General features: G+C 52.9%; 2 protein-coding genes across 2 annotated transcripts; both read right to left on the bottom strand.

Moving 5' to 3' along the window:
- Positions 1–3,206: 3,206 nt before the first annotated feature.
- Z520_04381 (uncharacterized protein) lies at positions 3,207–4,619 on the bottom strand (the record flags this gene model as incomplete). The annotated part of the gene is made up of 1 exon (XM_016774888.1): positions 3,207–4,619. One exon carries the CDS (start codon positions 4,617–4,619, stop codon positions 3,207–3,209), a length of 1,413 nt encoding a protein of 470 aa, XP_016633868.1.
- Positions 4,620–13,502: 8,883 nt separating this feature from the next.
- Positions 13,503–16,088, bottom strand: Z520_04380 (uncharacterized protein; the record flags this gene model as incomplete). Its single annotated transcript, XM_016774887.1, has 1 exon — positions 13,503–16,088. The coding sequence occupies one exon, from the start codon at positions 16,086–16,088 to the stop codon at positions 13,503–13,505; it is 2,586 nt and encodes an 861-aa protein (XP_016633867.1).
- Between the last annotated feature and the right edge of the window lie 890 nt (positions 16,089–16,978).

Below are 16,978 nucleotides of genomic sequence, written 5' to 3'. Positions count from 1 at the left end.
CGAGATTTCCCTCTTTGTGGCTCGTGGTATCATCGTGGTTTGTTTTGTTTATCGACGCCCATCAATGCCGATGACAACGATGACGATGTTGGATTGCTCAAAGGCAACATTGTCCTGAAACGCAGGGCATTCTAGCCTGAAGTATGTAAGGCCTCGATTGGGGAAAGAGGCGGCAGAGCAGGCAGTGTAAACCAAGGAGGCCGAGTCATGGGCGTAATGTCTCTGATGATATGGGCCCAGGCCAGCAGCTTCAGCTCGAGAAGGTTTCGCCCGCAGAGGTGGTATTAGCTGTCGAGAACAAGATTTATGGATCGGAGAGAGTTGATGGCAGATACGCATATCCATTCTCGGTTCCGCAAACTTAGACTTATATGGCTGGTCCGATGCTCTTCCACTCATCCACCACATGACGTTGAGTATTTGCTGACGGTAGAAACGGGGAATTGAGACATTGCATTGGAAAGGGTGACGGGTTGTTTGGGAGACGACGCGTCTCGAGTGCACTCGACGATGTAGACAGAGTGCAGCGGCGTAGCATACAGTTTGTCCAGTGTGAGTGTAGTTGGTGGTGTTGGTCGTTGAGTTGACGTTCAGCGCAGGGGTCCATGATTGGCTGGTCGGGTCGGCTGTCTATACTGGGCTGGACTGGGGAACAGAGGAGACGCATATCGACGGTCAGATCGTGAAACAAGAGTGCCCGTATGTGAGTTAGAACGAGCTGGTTCATTGAGTGACGGCTGTGAGAGTACTGTATGTTGGTTGGAGTGCGAGTGGGTTTCTCCTGTCCTTGTGAGGTGTAACTTTTGACTCGCCATTGGCTGGCGACCCAAAAGCTATCCATCAAAGTCAGTCCAGGATGACCAGCAGCAAGGGATCATCTGTTCATCCTTTCCATAAGCGGCTACAGCGTTGATAGTTTGCGAAAAGCTTATTATACATTGGGAGAAAGTGTAAAGAAAGCGGTGGGCGAGTTCAGCTGGCCGAGGGGAGCAATCGCACAAAGAGGAGAAAAGTTTCAGCTCGGTTTCACCGACTGCCAGTGGCTGAGTTGAGTTGAGTTGAGTTTCTGAGTATTAGTGGCTTGACAGCGAAAAGAACAAGGAAGGAGGAACCGAGGAGAGGGCAGAGAAGCAGAGTTATTGAGAGTGGCATGCACCCAGCATGTGCACACTACCTGATATGATGATATGTTCCTAAGCTGAATTGCTATCACCATATGTGAAGTGAATCTACAGGTACGAGGACGTGTGTGGGTATGTGAGGATAATATTGAGTTATTGGTCTGATCAGAGTATACTGTTTATTGTGTGAGATTCTCAAGTGTAGGTCGAGTCCAAACAGTCATTAGTCCATCCTCGCAAAGAAAAGAGGTGATAGTCAAGTGAAAATGAGCTTCAGGTGATGTCAGGTGTAGCTGAGGTGGATATGGGAAATTTAGCTACCTCGGTGTGTACCTAGGTAGTAGGTACTAGGTACCTGGGTGTGTGTGTGTCCCTCAGCAAATTACGAGGTACACTACAAATTAGTAGCTCGCCAGATGAAACGAGCTGGCTTCCCGGTCTCCGAAGTTGCTCCTACCTTGACGGTCCTTGAGCACCTGGCCACTGAAGCTAAGGCCCACTATGCCCCTACCACCACCAGTAGTGACCCGGGGCACCAAAAGTACCACGCGCGCCAGAGACCTCGGGACCCATTGTTGTTGTTTACTCAGTAGGTACCTACTCGGTACTCTGCTCTCCACCCAACTTGAAACACCCACTGACCATGTTTCAGCTGGTGCGCAAGAATGCTGCCATCACTACCGAGTCCCGAGTTCCTCATGCTTCACAGGAAACTACGGTTCATCTTGATTTCATCACTCTCAGTTTTATTCCCGCAATGAGCCTTGAAATATTCGCCGAATCTCCTTGTATCTCGCTCTTTGTGCGCCCTTTTGCTTTGACCACGGCTCTGGCTTTTTCACTCTGGCTCGAGGTGGCCACAGTCGCTCCCTCTGTATCCACTTGACATCCTGACATCCTCGACGCCCTGACCATCCTTTGAGCCATTTCAAAAATGCGGCCCGACGCGCAATCACAACAGCTGGCACTAAGGTCCTGTCCTTGTTGCAGCTCGGCTGATCCAATCCAACTAACTCCAGGTCTAGACACGAGTCGCCCAAATTGCCTGCCCTGTTCTATCTGGTGTCATCAAAATCGTCAAAATATCGTGTTTCAAGTCGCCCAATCCGTCATGGCGCGTGTCCGTGCGCCGTGGCAGGCGTTTCCATGTGGCTTGATCAGTGATGCACCGAAATCCCCTGTGGAGCTCCCCGCTGCTCCATACACCAAATGCCATGCCACTGGCACCCACTGGTGACATACTATGACACGAGTGCTGGCTCGATTTTCAGCCTCGATACCTTGCACCGTCTGCCAATCTTGCTAGCAATCACTCGTAATCATGTCGTCGCCGGTGCAACTTCCGAAAGGATGCGCCATTTCCTCGAAACACATTCCGTCTCCTCCATCTCGCTTCCTCTCGCTTATGCCATGCTCATCATTCCTGTTGTACCCCATCACAACCCCCAATCACTCGGCGTCAAATCACCCAGAACCCTTCTTGGGCCTTCCTCTCCGCCTGACCTCGCCCACTTGGGCAGCATCTTCCCAGATTTGGTCGCGCCCCGAATCGACCTCCAGTCTCCACCAAATCTGTGCTCACATCCCGCCCAGCGCCTCAAGCGCCTTAAGCGACATTAAACGGCCAGCTAGGTTGTCGCCTCCCGAGAGCAAGGTCAAACTTGGAGATGAAGGATTTCGCAAGCCTGGAATGACATTTCGCAACATGGTGCGGCCTATCTGCTGGTTGCCTAGGAGCTGCTGATGGCGCTGTGGTCTGATCACTGTGCAGGTAGCGGCGTCCTGGTGGATGAGCAGATTTGAGCCCGCAGCTCAGCCACAGGCGAGGTGGCTGTGGAAGCTGGAAGCTGCAAGGTATATTCTCAAACTGGTATTCTTTATTATCACCTCTGTCGGCGAAGACCCGGCATTCGACGTGCGCACAAACAGTGCGCAATCATAATTAGAGCCCGAAAATGTGGATGTGTGCTCGTCATCGTCACCCTGGTGGAAAAATTCACTTCCTTCAGCTTGAAAATGCCATGTCAATATGCTGTCCCCGAGTCGGTCGCTTCATCTCCGACTCTGCCAAGGTGGCTCGTATTATTACCGTGTTTCAGACTTTAACCCCTCATACCGAGCAGGATTACTGTCTTCGCTCGATCCACTCGTAGAGGAGCCCGTTAATTTCCTTCTTGGGCTGGACCCCGCTCCGCCGCTGAGCTCATCCCTGCGCTGTTGACGACTGCTCGGTCGAGCAATGTTGCGACTGCCCAACTCGTGTTCGCGGGATGAGGCATCACTGTTTTGCCGTGAATGCCGCATCGCCCTGTTTCGATGACCTGGGCTCATTTCTCGTTCTCTGGACGACCGAGACGACATGGGCTGTGATAGATCCGACGGCTGTGAGGTAGGGGGCACGGGCACGGCATGCCCACCTGCTGTCTTCCGTTTCTTCGGGGAGTTTTGGTATTCCGACCGTAGATGTGATCCTGCGTGCTGTGAGAATGGCGACCCGTGCGTGCTTTTGCCTGAGGGTGTCGGAGGCTGGTTTCCCGCAGAGGAAGAGGACGGGTTTGGCGGCGTCCAGTGATGGAAAAATAGACCTGGTCCAGACGGTTGCTCAGCTGCAGGAGTCTGCGCTTGTTGCATCGTATGTACGGGCTGTCGGCCGCTCTGGCCTGCTAACGAACCTGGGATGAAATCGGTGGTGTTGAGACGTGAGAGTGCGGGAGGAGGAGCTGTTGCTGGCCCAGATATAGAACTGCGACCCTGACCGGCTTGTACATTTGCAGGTGCTTGGGGAAGTGGTGGTGGTGCCTGTAGTTGATGGCCTGCATAGGGATTTGACTGGATAATTCGATCTCGGTGAATATCTGGCGACATCTGCTGCTGCTGCTGCTGCTGCTGTTGTTGTAGTTGCTGCTGGTGGATTTGCTGCTGCTGGGCTTGAATCTGTTGTTGTTGTTGCTGGTTCTGGATCGTCAAACTTGCTAGATACTGTTGCGCCCACTCCAAGGTGTGAGCAGGAAGGTTCCCTCCACCAATGCCCGCAAAAATCAGAGGGACCATCGGAGGAGGGATCCCTCCTTGAAGAGATTCTCGCAACATATCCTGCTCAATGCGTCTTTGGTCGAGTCGCAGACCTTCCTGCCGGGTCTTCTCCTCCTCTTGCTTCCGGCGATCTTCCTCAGCCTTTGCATGGAGCCAGCTTCGCATCGACTCATCCTGGCCAGCCCACTGAGAAGGCGGAGCTGGGAGGTGGCCGAGTGGAGGAGCAGTAGAATGCCCTCGTTCTGGAGGGGGAAGACTGAGAGTACCAGGGAGACCAGCAGGTAATGGTGGCAACCCTCGGTGAGAGTTGTTCATCCTCGAGTCCTCTAGGAATGGAGGTAAGTTGCGAGGAGACGGTGGAGGTGAGATTCGCGAAGGTGTCGGTTTAGGGTAGATTGGATAGTCATGGGGGGGTTTTACGTCGTTCTGCTGCATGTGGTTAGGAGGGGCCAGTGATAATAACATGGAGGCGGTTGTCGAGTGGTGGTCTGTTCGAGCAACGGAGTGGTATGCTGTCGGACATGCAGGACAAGAGCAAGACTGCTAGTGCTCGTGCTTTTGGTCTGGTCCACACCCTGGGGGGAGCTGAAATTTGTATATCTGTCGGAAACAGCGTTGACTGAGGAAAACCGGCAATGACGTGCAGCCACAAAATCGTGGATTGGCGGTAGTGGCACTCTCTAGATCAGAGGCTGTCCAAATTGTGCACAGTGAGAAAGTCCAAGTAGTTATGGGGTGGAAGTAGTGGATGGATCCGGTCTACCAGGGTGTTGAAATTGGGGCTCTTCGCCTGAACCCCAGAGTGACATGAGCCCTGTCGACTAGTAATTGGAGAAACTTGGTTGACGAGGACAGACGCAGGTGTCAGAAGCCAGACTAGAGTTCGATGATGGACAAGAGGTTACGTTGTTGCTGGAGCAGACAAAGAGTTTGGAGTGGAATCTTTTGCATCAACCGACCGCAGCAGGGACCAGACTAGACCAGAACTGACAGAGGTATACAACAGTGCAAAGGGTCTCCGAAATCAGAACAAGGGTCTGTTCCTGAATCCAAAAGTTGAACAACAAAAACCGACTGGACCGGAGAAATAATAGAGGTTAAGCGATGTGGAAGGGGTGAGGTCAGTCCGAGGTAAGGGTCCGTTCGAAAGCGACAGGATAGGGAGTCTCTGATACACAAGAATGAGAAGAGACGGCCCTTTTGGGCTGATGATAGGGCCGGGTGCGAGCTTTTTCGGAGGGTTGCCAATGCGGCGTTACGAAAGGCATCAAGCGGATGGAGACCCTCTTGGGGAGAGGAGAGGGGGGGAGGAGAGAGAGGAGGAGGCTAGAGAAAGGTTGAGGTGACGAACCGGGATCTGTGCTGGAAGGATGGAGTGGCGTATCAAAGTGGAAGAGGCGGGACTGAGAGGGACGAATAGATTGTAGCAAGCCAGGTATGAAAGGGTTTGGGAAATGAGGCGGGCTCGAGCAAGATGGGGAGACAGAGGGTGTAGGAGAAGCGTACGAGGACTGGTATTGGGCGGCTCGTTGATGGTATTCCTGCCCTCGAGGCCAACTAACTAGCATTGTTTAGTCGGTCTGGAAACGGCCAGCTATTGCCAGACATACTTTGAAAGGTGAGAGGGAAAGAAAATGGTGGCTCAGCAGGGAGACGCTTTAGAGGAGCAGCGAGTGAGTTTCCCAAAGAGAAATAGTAGCCACAGTTCGGAGGGGAAGGCAAAGTTACAAGAATGGAGTCTTGCCGTGTTGGGTAAGGCAGACCGGTGGGCAGCATGAGAGTTGGAACAAGGGCGCAGGGAGGACGAGCAGGGAGCAGGGAGCAGGGAGCAAGGGAGTAGTAGTAGCAGCGAGCTTGGAGCTTGGGCAATGAGTAGGGTCAGCAGCAAGGTCCGGGATATGGGCCCTTAAGGCTTCTTGTTCGGTCTGGGTCGAGAAACGAGAAACGAGTAGGAAAAGAGAAGAGGGAAAGAAGGCAAAGGCGAGGCGCAGGGATCAGGCCCGTAACAAGATCTGCTGCTACGTACGAGGAGGTATTGTGCCACCTCAGGTCGTGGTAGACTGGTAGTCCGTCTGCCACAAACTTGATGTCCGGATCCCAGCAATTGGACACAGCTCGTATACAACACGGCAGTTTTACGTAGCATGAGAGCTACCTTCCCAATAGCTACCTAGCTATGTCCTGTTTGACTGGTACGTACCTCTAGTGCTGCCGGTGTGCGGTGTGTGTTTCGCACGCCTCCAAATTCTCCTTCTCCTCTTCCAACGCTGCAAAAGGCCATTCATGATTCAACCAACCATCCGTGCCACTTGCCGCCACAGTTGTCATCTCTTTCCTCCATTCTCTCTCCTCCTTCCATCTCAGATCGGTCTTTCTCGATTTCCAGATCTGCCTGCTTCGAGAAGCCCTTTCCCCTGCTTTTGTTTTTCCGGTGAAGCTGCCTTTCGGCTCACGGCAAGGCCTTTTCTCCCATCCTCAGCCGCCTTCTGCTGATGGGGTCGGACCCTTTAGAGAACAGCCAAGGAGGGAAGGGATACTGCATGATATTGAATGGAGCAAAGTCCGTTGAAAGAATTGGTGACCGCCTCTGCTTTGCGCTCTCCAAGATGACACTGTACAGAATGACTCCGACAACTGATCGTCCCACGAGGATTGCGTCTTTGCCTCGTGGCAATGTCACCCCCCTTGCGGGCCCCCTGTCACGGTGTGTTGCTTGTCGGCGGTTGACACCGACTGCTTAGCAACGCTGAACCTAGGTAGGTAGTCCCCCATGCCTCCCTAGTAGCACGAATAATAAGGAATCTCTGCCTAACCAGCTGCGGGTTATGGAGAGCCGGGAGTCCATCCGGGCTTATGGTGGCTGTGCCGGAGACTATCTTGATGCCCCAATACCTGGCAAAAGGAGGGATCTTCCCATGCCTAGAGGGTCCGGTGAGAGCTCAGCAGGACCCCCCATAAAAGCAGGGTGCTATGCCCTTTACCCAGCTCGCCAGGTAGCGCAACCCCTGTGGGAGCCTGCGATCAAAATGTGTTGTACTTAGCCGAGGGGTCTTTTGGATGCCCGTCATGATCACCCAGGTACTTCCCCGTTATAGGTTTTAACTAGCCGTTGGGGGAATGGGGGCACTCCCCACCAGCCCACCAAAGCTGCCATCCCTGCGGCCAAAAACCACGTTGCCGTAGCCGCCGCCCGCAAACGTGCTTGCCATGCGGCCCTCCATGAACGAACATGCCTCCCCTTGCAGCCACGCGCTCTTTATGTCGATCATGACCTATCCTAATTCCACCTTGACGTCTTGGGCTTCTTCGGTGCAACATCCAGGTGGCTTTCCGAAGGACTCCTTTCGATTCACTCCGAGAACAATACCCGACCCCATGATCCCTTGACATATCTCAAAACTGAAGAGTGTACCTACAAGGTACATTGCCCTGCCCCAAGAAAGTGGTTCATTCAGGGCCGTGACAAACGCATGCAAAAACAATAATAATCAGCACTTGATTTGCTTGCTTGTCTCGCTAGTTGTGGAAACCGCTTTGCTGACTGGGGCGGACAGGCGAATGATTCCACCAACCGTAAACGGCTTCAGTCATGAGTACCTAGGTATTCACCCTGACACCGGCTACCCTTCTAAGACTCAACAGTGCCAAAGCGGTAATTACCTCTTCCTTGCTCGCCTACGCCATTGACAGCAAACTTTTACCGTCACCCACAGCTCCTTGGCTACCCTCCCAAATCGGCGCTTGAGATACTGCATGGCTGTATTGCGCGCAAGTGCCACTGCAATCAAATATGAGGATCTTGATACTCTCGAGGGGCCACAAATGCGAAACACTCGGTGGAGGAGCTCTGATCAGAGACTGCACCTTTCCCAAGCCTAGGCGCGAAAAAATCATCCTTGTGCCACAGACCACCATATGACAGCCACAATGAAAAATACCCCTAGGTACATAGCATCTTGGCCGCAACTCCGAAGCCTGGCAAAACCCATATTTTCCCGACATTTTCAGGCCGAGTAAACTGCAAGTCGGAGCGTTTCCTGGACACACCAGGACGATCCCTGTTCGCAGACCAATAGAATACAATACAAGAGGCATGGGTTGCGAGCAACAAGCCCTGAAATGACAGAAAAACTGGTTGCTTAGGGCGGGCAGGCACAAAACAACAACCAGAAAAAGCATGGACTGAATGTAGGCGTCCTGCATTCCCGGCCCTCGCTTGTGTTGCAAATCGGGGGCCCGGCATACTGCCTACACACCACCACCGTTGCAGCAAGAATTCTCCGATGGCATTGACCAGCTGAAATGACATACCCCAAAGAGCCTGGGACGGGCGTCGCTTCTTGCGTATGACCTTTGTCAGCTACTGCTGGAATGGAAGTGGTGTGATACTACTCTCTTGCCCATTGCTTCATTCCCTGTCACTTGTGCGGAAACTGCTCTGATCGGTACAGAACATCGGCTCCTCGCGGCATAAACGCCAGTTTGCACCCTGTTCCAGTCTGCTGCAACGCTGCCCTCGTATTTCGGCAGTCCAAGTTTCGAGACTTGCGCCCAATCAAGACTGTGCAAAAGCCAAACTTTCGACGGCTTTCGGGCCTTCTAAGACCTTTTCTGTAACGGGGCAGGGCGAGAGAACGTCGGATGCAAACACCAAAGCAGCTAAAGGCCGCCATCCTCGCAATCTAAACTCTCATAACCGCGAACGACTTGGAGAACCGAGATCAATTCGGTCAAGCCCGGTGCTCCCAGCCAAGTCAGCGCGGCTCGAGAACCCTCAGTTGGCGTCATGAGCCGTCCCTGACGGGCCCGATTTGGGCAGAATGCACACCAGTCTAGGCCGTATACGTGCTGGAGTGACCTCCATCGTGTCCCAAACCAGTTGAGGATCGCCTTGTCCTTCCAATCTCCAAGCGAATAGAACTACTTCGAGCAATCCTGGCTTCCACTGCATTCGCGAATAACAACGGGCATTCTCCAGCACGGATGGTCTGAGCGTCGATTGAGGATGCGTTTGGAAGCGAGGCCATCGCTTAGGATTACTTAGACTGTTCAAAACTGATCAGCACAGACCGATAGGGACGAACAGGCCAATCCTGCGCGGCGAGCTCCGCTGCGCTCAATTTGACATTTTGTGAGCCACAGCTCGCAAATGCCGCGATTTTTGGATAGCGAGGAGTTCTCCCTGCAACTTGGTTCTGACCACCCTAGTCAACTTACTTTCAATAATGCCAGCTGACTATTGAGAAGCCTCCATGTGTCGACCTCTACGGGTTGACTCTACGGACATCCGTCTTCCGCCGCTGCGGACACAGGACGAAAGAACGATCACCGCCTGACCGAGTCATGTCTGACCGAGCAAAGCCACAAGCATTTTCCCTGTTGACAAGCATGCCAAAACCGGCCACCCTCAAAAGGCAAAAGATCGTCCTCCCTGCCACGTTATTGACTTCAATGGCTGCACCCTAAGAGGTCATGGTGCAGAGAGGATCTGCGCATCAAACTCCGGGCGCCGCGTGCTTGACGTACGTGTGATCGGCCACCGTTTTAAAGATCCAATCCCAGGTAGGCTGGGCTCATGCCCGTTGGACTTGTCATACAAAAAGGGAACACTCTATTTCTCTCTTGGCCATGCTAGTTCTAACACGGATCGTCGCACGAGGCCGCAGGGATATCAGCACGCGATATTTGCAAGCGAGCTGGGATCGACAGTGCCGTCTTGACCCCCTATTTGAACGCTTGTTCGTCGGAATGGGCATCAGTCGTGCTCTGCGGTCAGCTAAACGATTCCGGGAGTGAACTTTCCATCCCAACCAGTAGCTCGGGTTATTGCGAGCATCCCCAACACACAAGTGTCGCCTGCTTCATGTCGGTGCTTAACCGCAAGTTGCCATGCTCGCTAAGGCGGTGCTCAATCAAGTACTTTGCAGCGTGCTGTCCTACATGTCAATTACGCTGTACAGAACCACATCTAGCCTTTCTGCTGCTACGTATGACGAAGGCGGCTTAGAGCGCGAAGGTTTATTCGGTCCATCTGAAGCATTGATGGATGATCGTCCTGCAATAGGGCTCCAAGGCTTCGGGTATAGGAAAGCTGTGAATCATTTCTTTTTTTCTCGAAGCGAACCAACTGTTTCACCTTGCCGAGAGAACATGCTTCCGCCACGAGTTTCGTATCCCTGCGCTCTTGCATCCCAGTGGCTGCAGCCTCAAGCCACAGATCAGTTTTCAAGATACCTGGTATTGCAGGACGTGCCGACCCAGGACGAGCATTCATCAGCAACAAGCCACTGACTTCACCATTTCCACCCACCATGCAAAGACCCTTGGACCCCTGAGGAATGCTTCCGGACTTTTGGTGTTCCGCGCCTCAAAGCATGACAACGACGGAGGTGACCCTATTCAGGCTGTAAGGCCCTCCAGATTGGGACATTCTCCCGCATTGGCTTATTTAGCCATCCAATCCAGTGCCGAATATGTCGCCTCCAATGCCCGAATATGGCCTACCGAGCTGAGGACGAAGCAGTCGCTGGATGCCCTCCGCGCAGAGTCACGAAATATGTACCGAATCTACTGACATTACCAGTATCCATACTTTGTGCACCTGCGAAAGTACCAACCAACCACAGCTTCACAATCGCGTAGATCAAACATCATTGATTTTGTCTCTCCCCACGAGGATGGAGTAGTCAGTGGCTTGCATCTTGGTACATCTCTCCTGCCACACTGGGGATATTATCTTTGCTTAATCATCGCGCTTCTTTAATTGGAGGCGCAAAGAATCACTCTCTTTGGGCTTGATCGATGGGTCCTTGAAGGGATCTGCAGCATGCGTCTCGCTTGCTCTCATTTCACCTGTGACCTGGCTCGGTCGATCAAACGCACCGTTTTCCCGCGAGGAAGGTTGTCAATCGTGGCCAATTGGGAAGTTGATGTACGTAAATCAACAACTCTGATGCCAGCCCCAAGCCTACTGCACAGCACTGAGTCCTTTCGCAAATGTCCGGCTCAGCGTTGGTGCTCTGAGGCAAAGATGGATGGTCGGTCCCAAGATGGCTTGTTCCAATCTCTTAAGCGAGGCAAGGATGACAGACGATTCCATGGTGTGCATTGCCCAGTCCTCGTACCGAGTACTCGGTACACTGGGAGGAGTCAATGATTTACCAAAATCTCTTGGCCCATGACATGTTGAACAGGTGGTGGACTGTGGCAATGCTGGCTCGCAATATCGCAGCCATGATGCAGCCTCGTTGTCGTCAAGGTGCATTCAGAAGACTCGACTGCTTCGTTACCAAATATTGCCTGATGTGAGTCTAATCAGCACTAGAATTTGGATGGAGCGCTCACCGAGCCGAGCTGTTGTCTCAGACCGCCTCCAAGCCTCCACGATTCGAGTCTGCAAGTGCTGCTCTCTGGAGATAAATCCAATTCGGCGAGACTGGTGAGGGAGCAATACATCGGGTGGCTCGCAGCTGCGGAGTACTTGTCGCCCTCAGGTGGCTGGCTGCCCTTTGCATAAAGGTTTCTTCTTCTGAGCCGTTACGAAACACCTATACGCCCATCATGCAGTCGTCTCGCTCCAGTTTGGTGGACTTGTCTACGGGAGGAGGATGGCGTAGATTGTGAAAAGCAGCCCGGGTGCAATCCACAAGCTTAGACACATAGGCAATGGGGCGTTGGTGGTCCTTTCTCAGCGCAGACAGGGGGCAGACAAGGACCTCTTCATTTTCAGCAAGGTCTGACAGCCGACAATTGCCATCAGCCGCCGAGTGCTTTGGAACCTCCGATGGTAAGATAGCCAGAGGCTTGTTCGTCCGCGAAATGCATGACATGGTGTCGTCGGGCTGAGACGCAGCAACATGTGAGAATGGTATTAGCCACTCTGCAACATGGTCACGCTGAGTTCAGTTGATTGTCGTGCCCTTCCACGGCAAATATGAAGGACTCTTTGACCGGTCGTTGCTTATCTTACCTTTTCATCTCATCTTTTGCTGAGTATGGCCGCCTTTTCATACATCTCTTCTATCCGTGGACCGTCTCCGTCCGGAGCATACCAGGTGGGTGCCAGGCAGTAAGCATTGACAGGGCGCCGCAAGACGTTTCCTGCTACTTCTGCTGCCCTGATCTGAGGACAAAGCTCGAAAGGTCTTAGCCACAGCAATATAGAGTTGTAGCCTTGACAGACCCGGCTTCCCGACGTCACGATACAAAGGAGAAGAAGACGAAAAGACGATGGGCAGAAACAGTTGGAGGGGTTGGGGGTCATCTATGCATACGAGGTCCTCTTCTCACAATTTCTACCCGTCACCTACCAGCCGTAGCCTGTTTTGGACGGGTGGGCTAGCAAGCAGATATGTGTGTATGTACGTATATATATATACATATACCTAGGTATGTATATATTCATATTCACAAGAGGGGACAGAAACCCCCGGCGGCACTTCCGTAGACGGTGACCTTTTCAGATTCGACCATGTTATACTATGTATATCCACACACCACCTATCTTTTTGGTCTTGGAGTCTGCACAAGTGAGAACCGACATGATATCGATAATAGACACAACAGAACGGACAGGCGAGCAAAGAGCCATCCGGTCAGTGAACTACCTATCCATACGGAGAACGAAGAGTATCTACCTACCTACCTACCTACCTACCTACCTAATATGTAGCAGGTACTGCTCCCGTATCAACCCACAAGACCAAAAAGAATAACAAGACCACACCTACCGCAGAACCCAATAGAGCAGTAATTATTCACCTACAAACTCATGCTCATCTGGACCCAAAGCCCGAACGACGTGAGAACCACCTGCAGGAAACACGGAAGCCTTACCCCCCCTCTTTCGACTTGGGACTCGTTCCTTTCCCAGAGGCTCGAGTTTTCCTGCTCATACATAGATAGCCCACCAGCCTATCTTTCTTGACAGACAACCTTAGCCTTGCTTCTGCCCTTTGTCACTCATGGAGATACAGATCTGATCTTGTGGCGGCCGAAGTTGCCCTGCAGAATAGGACGAGAGACCGAATGGGAAGTAGAGGAGATTGGATGGTGACAATCGGCGCACAAGGAGGAATGGACGATGGATGAGAACCAAAGGAACCTCGTTTATCGACGATAACTAGGTGTAAATAATTTTCCTTCGTGATATTCGACACGAGCAGATGGGGTCAAAGGACGTGCGTACGTCTCGGTGTCGATCTGATCTTCGGTCTTCGCCTCTACAGGTCCAAAATCAAGATACACATTTCCATTATATGTTCATACCTAGGTATTTTTTTCGGCTACCGATTTTTAGACCCCCTCCCTTCCCTTCCATCCTTGGACTTTTCCTTTTCCGTTTCGTTTTCACCGCGCCTTGATCTTTGCACTGTGGATCTTCCACTCTGCCCGCGCGATGCGCATGAAGAGATCCTCATCCTGAATGGGGATCCAGCTGGTCATGACTTTCATTGCGTTTTCAAAATCTGATTCAAGCAAAATGTCGCGCATGCCGTCGATGAGCGCTGCAGAGGCGGCGTGGAGGACGTCCAAGGTCGTCCCGAATGAAACCCCCTCAGGGTTGTCTTTCGATGACGATGTACCGGGGTTTGGAGCAGTTGTCAAGGAGGAGTCTGTGGCTGTGGCCGTGGTATCGTCACCCAGCAACATGAAGACATCCCACACCCTCAACTGCGCCGGGAATGGGATGGCATAGTTGAACAATGTCAAATACCACCTTGTCCCGTACGCCGTGGGCCCGATGTTCAGCGACTCTAATTTCCTCGCCACTTCACCCTGATCCAACCATCCCTTTTCAAAATCATCCAAGGCAGCCATCAACCCGCCAAAGCCGGATTTGTACAATTCGCCCAAGCCGCGCAATTCCCACATGCGCACGAGCATTACAAAGGCCTTTTCTTCATCGTAATATGCCAACAAGGTCACCGCAAGGGCTGCCATGCCCTGAACGTATCCCGTTGAAGGGATGTGCAGCGACATGGCGTGCAGAACGCGGAACAATAGCCTTTGGCCGCCTCTATATCTTCTCCTAAACATGATGTGTGAAGATATCGTCCGCGGCACGTCCAGGTCGATTTGCACATCATCCGGGCTTGCTTGATCCTGGTAAGAATGAAATAGCGAGGTCAAGTCGGCGTCACTGAGGTAATTTTTCCGCTTCGAGGCTGATGCACTGAGAAAACTGTGCCACGCTGTTGCGCGCCACTTGTCAGGGATGCCTTTCCACGTCCGCTCGACGAGTTTTGGATTTGTGGTGTCAAAAGTATATTCGCTTTCCGAGCCGGCGCCCACCAGTGGTTTACCGGTCTCGGGGTCCTTTGAAGGAGTTTTTGCCTTTGCCATTCGCCGCCATTTCGCCTCACGCTCGAGCTCTTTCCGCCGCGCCCGCGCGTTATCAATGTGCACGTGTCCGTTCTCTACCACTGATTGTGCGGAGTTTGGCAGCGTGAGCATATCCATTGCCGAGTCCATCAGGCGACGGTTTTTCGAGCCTGGTATCGGAATTCTGGTAGAGGCGCTTCGACGTTGTGGGCGCGCATAGGCACTTTGAGAACTCACAGGACGAGGTGGAGTGTTCTCGGGGGTGGTATGTTTGCTCTGCAACGACCGCAGAGATCCGTGTGCACTGCTGGGAGTGCGGCGCAGAGTGTTTTTCCTTCGGGGCGTCTCGCTCGCCAGCTGTAAGCTTGTTGATACCCGGGTAAGACGTTGCGCCTTGGATTCGTCGGTACCATCAACAGTAGTGGAAGGGGCCTTGGCGATGATAAAGCCGTAGCGGTCCACATCTGCATTATTGATGTCCTTCCAGTCCTCTAAGCCGCCGGCAAGCTCGTTCTCCTCGCGCTCTGGAACCATATAAGAATGCGAGGCAGATGTTGCCATACTTGGCTGCCTCGAGTTGTTGGCTTCTTCGTGGATATCTGTGGTGGAAGTGGCGCGCGAAAGGGATGGATTGCTGACACTGCCTGCATCGGCCCCCAAAGTCGACTGCCATCGAGCTCCCATTCGCACGGCCAGATTGACGTTGGACTCTGTGTCTTGTTGACCATCCGTCCCTGCAGCGTAGAATGCGCGGACCTTTTCAGACAGGAGTTCTTCGTCGGCGGAGAGGATCTTGCCCGAGGGGCGGGCACTTGGAGTCCTCGTCACGGCTGCGGGTGCGCATTGTTGGTCGCTACTGGAGGCGCCTGGGAGCCCGGGCTCTCCGTTGGTCTTTTTTTCTTCGTCCATGATCGGAGCAAGGTTCGGTGAGCTTTTGCGGTTGGACTGGTTGACTCTCCTCCCATCAATGAGCATACTCCCTCTCTTGGAGAATTCTATGTTGGTTGTGGGCAGTAGTTCTTCGCCGAATCCGGTTGTAGGAAGGCTGATGTCCAAGGATAGACCATTGAATCCCGGGGACGTGCCCAGTGTATCTTTGCCTGTCTCTTTGAAGGATGCAGCAGAACTCGACCGCGACGGTCCCAGTGATAACCATCTCCCACTCTCGGATGTGCTGATGTTGCTGCTGCGGTCCGCAAGCGAGTCTCGGAACGCAGTCTCGTTCACTCGGATCTGAGGAATGCTCAGGGTCGCCGAGGTCAAGCTGGATACCGTGGGAGTTCTTGTATTGAGGCTCAGCGTGGTGCTTGTCTGACTTTCTCTTGCGGAGATTGAGTCTGCAATTTGGGTACGAGGTCCGTCTCCATCTTGCTGCGACGGGTGTGGGTTGTATCTCTTATTGGAGGAGATGGACGCGGTGTCCCCTGTCAGCGGAGAATTTTGCGGCTTGTCTGGTTCCAAGTCTGCGAGTCGATGTAACGAGGAGATTGAGCGCGTGACCGGGATGGGAGGTTTGGATGCTCGGGTTTCGCTGTAGGGCAGTCCTTGAAGAGTGTAGTTGAAGCCGGAGGTGGACGGGCTCGCAGACGCAGAGGCATTGTAATCGCCCATTCCTTCACCTGCCGAGCTGCCTCAGCGGGCGCGCTCCAGATCTCCAAGCTTCAGCAGCGCAGCCAGTCACCCACAGTGAGTCTCTGGCACCCCGAAACTCAAAAGGTCGCGTGGGCTGTTGCGGCGGCGGCGGCATAGGCGTCGGGGGCTAGAGGAGGATCGCTGGAGCCTCGGGGCAGGATTGGGCAGTCAGCACCCTATGTTGTGTGGTTTCTTTTTTCTGTAGCAACGAAGCTTGTTCCCTCCTCTTTTCCTTTTGTCGGTGCAGGTTGAGGGAGAAATGTTCTTGATGCTCCTTTTCGAATGTTGGGTCTTTCGTGGAAAAAGGAGACAATTCGACGTCATGTTCTAGTCAAGCGAAACGAACTTGACCGGGTTGATGTTGACCTTGTCCCCTATTCTCGCCCGGTGGGTTACTGGACATCTCGCTTGTCCACCTGTCCATCTTAACGGGAATATTTGCACCAAGGGTAGCGCACGAACAGATTCATTTTGCAGAAGATAACCCTGAGACTAAACACCCCGTCGCAGGTTACACGGCCGGCGGGGCAGCCATACGCATTGACAGAAGCAGCTTTCTCATTTAACATTGGAATTGTGCGACATTTCACAGCAGGGGATTGACCTTTTGACACCTCTTCTTATCTCAAGCTCTTGGGCCACTCTCCCAGATGCGCAATTAATCTAGCTACACAGATATCTGCGCCGTCTTCGCGCCTGATTTGTGAGGTGAACACCGGTATCAACATGCGCTGGACTCATGAATTTCTCGATGCCCGAGTCTCAGTATTCGAAGCACGCGCCACTTTCTGCCGATATCACGCTCGATGAATTCGAATACTCCCCCAGTCATCACCTTCCCTCGCCCTTTAGTCCTTCATAGTCCATAT

The sequence above is a fragment of the Fonsecaea multimorphosa genome (assembly GCF_000836435.1).
Source record: "Fonsecaea multimorphosa CBS 102226 unplaced genomic scaffold supercont1.7, whole genome shotgun sequence".
NCBI classification, from domain to species: Eukaryota; Fungi; Ascomycota; class Eurotiomycetes; order Chaetothyriales; family Herpotrichiellaceae; genus Fonsecaea; species Fonsecaea multimorphosa.
This window is presented reverse-complemented; position numbering and strand designations above follow the sequence as displayed.